Here is a 6,141-nt window from a genome sequence, read left to right on the forward strand (position 1 = left end):
GTGTCTGTGTGTGTGTGTGTGGACTCAGCTCTTCTACAGGGTGACAGATGAGCATGCCAAAAAAGGAGAGCTGCAGCTCGTGGGGATGATCTGCTACTCCAGCCGCCACTATTGTGCCTTCGCCTTCCACACCAAGTCTTCCAAATGGGTCTTCTTTGATGATGCCACAGTGAAAGAGGTAAGAAAGCGTGCACTACTAGTGAGATCATTTGTAAGTAAGACAAAGAGTTGATAGAAAAAGTTTAAAAGGGACCAATGACAGGTTCCAAAAGTTTTTGGGGGGTTTTAGACTGTGTCAGACGTATTGTCTTTGAAGACATCACCTCGTGGTTTGGGAAATTGTTATGGACATTTTTCTATTTTCTGACATGTTACAGACTACTACAGAGTATTTAATCATGAAAATAACTGATAACGTATGCAAAGTAACACAACGATTATGATAAATTGGAGCTATTACAGCAGACACATGAAAAGCTGTTGGAGTCTATGGCTCTAGGGAATTAAAGAGTTTATACAATTTGTTACAATGCATCTTGCAGCGAAAGAAGTGAGAACTTTTTGTGTAAGGTTTCCAGAAGATATTTACTTGTTTTGTTTGAAATTTTTCACAGTTTGGGCATCAGCTTAGTGTTGTTTAGATGGACTACAGTGTAAGATTTGGAAATCTCTATTCATGAAATTGTCCTATTATGAGTTGGAAAAACATTTTTTATTTATTTATTTTTACAAGCAGCAGCAAAAAGCAGCGATGTTCAGTGTCCTGTCTCCATCACTAAGTATCTTTATCGCCCGATAAGGGCCACATCGATTGCCCTTCATGAGCCTCTGGGCTGATGAGCCTTTATGGCACTGAAGAGTCAGCTAACCCCCACCCTCATTTCTACTGCAGTTCCCCAACTCTGTCGTCATAAAGTACTGCAGTAGTGAAGCGGAGCTTAACAAGTAAAGATTATTTTACGGATCCCTTCACTGGTTAAAGTTGATGGGTCAGTGAGAGTGCTGAGTTGCAGTGTGCAGGTGTGTGTGTGTCTGTGTTTTTTGCAGGCATGTCTGTATGTAGGCTGTGAATCCTTTCAACCATCCTTTTGCTTTTTCTCTAAATATTGGATTTATTTTCATGGTGTGCACACGTGAGCGTGGCTTTTGTCTCACATCCTCAAAATTTCTCGGGGACTGTGGTGCAGCGGCTGGCTGGCTCTGTGTCAATCCATCCGCAGCTTGTGCTGTGTGTGCAGCCCCACAACCCCACCCACCCCCGACCGAGATGGAGGAGGTACAGTGCTCAGCAGCGCCTGCCAAGTCCATACCTGGCTCAAAATTTGCCAGCGTTTCTGAGGTTGATGAAATACAGATACAATACAGTTACTTGCTAACTGTGACAAAATTCTAAATCATACCTGTCCCATGGCCACTGAGAAGTCTGTGTTCTGTCTGGCAGGTGAAAATGTATGACATCTGACGCAGGTATTTGTTTATCATTTTAAATGAATGCATCAGTATTAAGTGGTACGTAATGTCATTGCTCAGAGGCTACATTTAATTTAAGTAGTCAATAAAATACACAAAGACAACTTCATGGTTCCCTTCAGCACGCCAGGAATAAGAGACTGAGACTTTTTTATTTTAAATCCACTTCTGCAACATTCCTTCTGTTGCCTCCTTTGTTTTGCTGTGAATTAGTTCTTCTCCACCTCATCTTTCTCTATCTCTCTCTCTCTNNCCCCCCCCCCCCTCTTCCACCGTCATTTGCTTAATTAAGGAGCACACAAGCATCTGTTAGCCTGCAGCCTGCCTTCGTGGTGCCTTTGTGGCGAGACACGCACCTTACAAAGCTTAGCTAATGTGATTGTGTGATTTGGCCGCGGTGTGTTTTCTTAATTCACAAATGATCCCATGCACAATAAAGGTGAGGTTTTAAAGTTGCCAGATTATTTACTGTTTGGTTATGATTGACTCGGGTTGTGACCTTATGGTGATGCCACTAAAACTGGGTATTAGTGGAAACTGTTCAGTTTGTAATAAGTTAAAATGCTTTATATCAGATCACAGTTGTACAACTTTTTTGATACATCTTTGCAAAATGAGAACAGATGGGGTCACAAGAAAAACAAATTATCCTGTTATGTGCACAATCTGTCAGCTTTTCTAAATTGAATTGGACTAAGGTCCCATTAAGAAAATCCAACATTTTAAACCCCTCTTCAATCTCTTCAAATTGATTGATCCCTAAGAAAACATATAGATGATGGATTATTTTACAAAAAAGAATGCTGTAAATCATTTTTTTTTTTTTATCACATAAAAGTGCAGGATTCCTCTGTGTAAAGTCTGTGCGTACACGTGCATTGACCAGCTTTTCTTTGTCTTGTGCTGTAGATCGGCTCCAGGTGGAAAGATGTGGTCAGCAAATGTATCAAAGGTCACTTCCAGCCTCTCCTCCTCTTTTACTCCAACCCCGACGGGAGTGCTATCACCGCAGATGATGCCTCAAAACAAAACAGCAGCCAGTCTCACTATAAGACCCCTGTCATTGGAGAAGTGCAAGGTAGGGTTAGATTATATAAATCTTTTAAAAATCCGTCTTGGTTCTGTATTTGTGTTTAATATTTTAACAGTGCCGATTTTTACTGGAATAAGGACCCTAACAAAGAATAACTCAGAGGTCGTCATGATGATCTTTTAAAAAAACATCAACACACTGTCACTGTAGATGATCTGTTGGCAACATAGTTATATTGTACTAAATTGCAGTGTATGTTGTGTCCTTTTATGGAAATTCTGGTTATTAATGCTATTATGTGTTTTTCTTAGCATTCACTAACCATAATCCCATCCTAAGTGACCTTTTTGATTATAATGTCATATATGGAAAATACCTATTAATATGAAGCTGAGGCGTGCCTCTTTTTTAGTTTCTGTGGTCATACAAATAGTGCAGGATGTGGAGGGAATAAGAGAAACTGTGAGCCAGAGATTAGCCGAATGTTTCTAGTTTTTCAACATTGACATGCAAATTTATAGTCTGAAGTTTGAATTAAAGTGTGATTTATTTATCTTCTTTTGACTGATTAGCCTCTGTACACCAAGCTGGAGTTAAGTGTTTGACAACAAATGTAATGTAGATGAAAGTTTTATTATTTATATTTTACATAAAGTAATATTCTTGGAATGCTGGTGTTTTGTTCTCCTCTAGCACACATTTAACTAATTGTAAATAAAAATTCCCTTAATTTACAAACCACTTTTTTAATGGATATCAAATTCTGAAAAACATCAGCAAACAAAAAACGACTCTTTATAGGATGTGTAAAATCCCAGATCATATTAGTTGCCTTTGCAGACAGTAATGAAAATTTGTTGATGACAACAGCTGAACATCTCTGCTGTTTGGATTATATATCCCTGGATTTGTTTGGTTGGGGGAGGTTTTTATCCCCTTTAAAGATCCTCCTCCAACTCTCCATGCTGGCCGTGCCCCAGGTCCAAGCTGTGGCAGCCGCTCACTGCCCATCAGAGCTGACAGGGCGCCGAACCAAACTGGATGATCCTACAAAAAACCAGGGAGACCACTGTGTAGATTTTGTCATTGAATTTCTGTTTCTAAGTTTCAGGTGCAGTCTGTGCATTTATTGATGTCAAATTTATGTTTTATCACATAAACAGTTTTTGTTGGAAAAAGATAATCCTTCATACATCAGCTTGAAATGTCATGTTTCCCTTTTGTCTCCTCTGCAGGCATTGAGTCTCCAGTTTTAGCTCCCAAGAAGCTGGACCTCACCAAGGAGAATCTGAACGCTCTGTTGGGTCAAGGCACTTTCAAACAGAAGACAATGTCAGCCTTCAGCAGGGGCAGTGGTCAGACCAGCGGAGGACGGGGACAAGGTAAGAGAAGAAGTCTGGTAAAATGTTTAGAATGCAAAAAGAGATTCATAACACAAGATATGGTGGAACATGCTGCGGAAATTTTCATTCTATCAAGTCATTTAATCAAGTGTTTTAGGAGGAAAAAAAAGTTATGTAAGATGTTTTTATTTGCTTCCACTGCAAATTTAGGAATGTTTTAAAGAAAATTGTTCCAACATTGCAAACAAGCATCAGTCTAAGCAAAACTATGGTTTAAACACAGTATGTACTTGTGGAAATAGTGGTTTGCAGTAATCAGGAGAGAAAAAGAGGGGAGGAGAAATGAATCACACTTGGTTGTAGTTTTTAGCCTTGAAAGATTGCTTAATTTGTAAATATTTTTGTCCACAGAGAGAGGTGACGAGCGCGGATCTGGTATAGCAAGCAGAGGAAGAGATAATTAAATGTCTTTGCTGTAAAACTAAATCTGTCCATGTTAGTAATACAGAAGGGATTAGGGACCCTTGTTGAGGAGAGAGGTCACAAAGAGCTGCCAATTCTGCACATACTTAAGTCCAAGTAGAAATAAGAGTGTAATTTGAAAAGGAGATACTTTTTTAGAAGGAAAATTAAAGAAAATGTTGTAGGAGCACACAGAACTAGTGAAAATACAAGTTTTTTAATATTATTCACTTCAATTAAGTTTTAATCGCATAGCACCAAATCATAACCAAAGTTATCTCAGGGCACTTTTCAAATGGAGCAGGTCAAGACCATACTCCTTATATGGAATGTCCTGTTGTTGTTGTTGTTGTTGTTGTTGTTGTTATGTGGCTGTATGAAGTTGTGAAGGTCACTGAGATTTGTGTCATTGTTTCCCCTCGCCTGAAAGCTTGTTGCTTAAGCTGTGGTGTGGGGAGGGAAGGTTGCAGTCAATACAGTAAAATGCCAGTAGTTGCTCAGAGCTTCCAAAAGCAGCACAGTCAAGATTGCAGCTCTGATCCATCATGTGGTACACTGTTACACATGCAGTGGTTTTTTTGGTGCTGAAGAGAGTATGGAGTCCCAAAAATATAGTCTCAAAAACACCTGGTATTTGATTTTTTTACAACGTCATGCTCTCCTCGCAGTGATTCCTGTTGAAATCATAAACAGCTAACAGAACCCCAGTATGATCATGTTTTCCAGTGCCATGACTAATCATCGCGTTTCAAGGTGAATATCTGCCAGACAGGGCAGAGAAGCTTCTGCGTGGCCATGTTTCCGCCCTGCTGCCTTTCCCCTCATGTAAAAATGTACCATATACACCGGCACAATGATGTGCTGTAAAGTTCGCCTCCGTCTACACTCTCAGCAACTGCTCAGTGCCTTGGGGGTGCTGGGGACTAAGATTTGGAAAACTGTGACAAGGAAAATGATGTGTGTGACAATAGATATAACTATGTGTACTCTGAGATAGAAAATACTTTTAATGGTGTCTGCAGTGGTGGAAATCCCCACCTGATTTTAGCAGTTCAACTGAGATTAAAAAAAAAATAAAAATAAATATCTGCAGTAATTACATACACTAATACCTGACATCTCTTTGTTTTGTAGTGAAAATTAGCACCAGCGATCCCAAGAGCCGCCTCAGGGACATTTCTCGAGAAGTTGCCCAGAAAGCAGCAGAGGTGCGTGGGATGCATCCTACCAGAAGAGAGCCCGATAGGAGTGCTCAACGAAGGCAGGAGTCACGCTACAGAGGTTGGTCGCACACAGATAGTATGTGGATGTATAGATGTGGACTGCACATGCAATGCAACACATAAAACAAACACATTAGAAGTGGCAAGATACAAAAGGCTAGCCTTTCACTTCCCCAGCCCTTATGTAACCATCGGTTCGGGAGCAATGTGTCAGGAAAGGGATTAAGTGCTGACGTCTGTTGGAGCCTGCCCTCATCCCACTCTTTCATATACAGAGTCATTGGTTTCCTTCTCTCTGGTCTGCATGATCATTTACAAACAAACACACACTGGTTCTATGCATATCCAACTAAATAATGATAAATATACATATAATTTAATTAGACAGCGAATTTAACTCCAAAAATTCATATTCCTGCCACTATTTGCTCATGCCCCTTCCTCCTTTTACCTCACAAATTTTGTCTGTTTCGATTCTAATCAGTTGGCTGATTGGTCCTCTCCTTTAATACTCTTTTAGTACATCACTGCTTTCAATTAAAGGGGAACTTCGGCAGATTTTTACCCTAGTCTTGATCACTAGAGGTCCCCGAGTACTGTCGATAGGAAA

General features: G+C 40.0%; 1 protein-coding gene across 1 annotated transcript in view; it reads left to right on the forward strand.

Annotated features, from left to right (window-relative positions):
- LOC118338150 (inactive ubiquitin carboxyl-terminal hydrolase 53) overlaps nt 1-6,141 on the forward strand; it is a 30,954-nt gene that overhangs the window by 15,306 nt on the left and 9,507 nt on the right. The window contains exons 9-12 of the mRNA XM_035675385.1: nt 29-178; nt 2,380-2,548; nt 3,739-3,885; nt 5,443-5,589. Of these exons, the coding sequence (XP_035531278.1) occupies nt 29-178; nt 2,380-2,548; nt 3,739-3,885; nt 5,443-5,589 (613 nt within the window). The remainder of the gene's footprint in view (nt 1-28; nt 179-2,379; nt 2,549-3,738; nt 3,886-5,442; nt 5,590-6,141) is intronic.

This window comes from Morone saxatilis, unplaced genomic scaffold (genome assembly GCF_004916995.1).
Source record: "Morone saxatilis isolate NCDOM2014 unplaced genomic scaffold, NCSU_SB_2.0 Contig4, whole genome shotgun sequence".
NCBI lineage: Eukaryota > Metazoa > Chordata > Actinopteri > Moronidae > Morone > Morone saxatilis.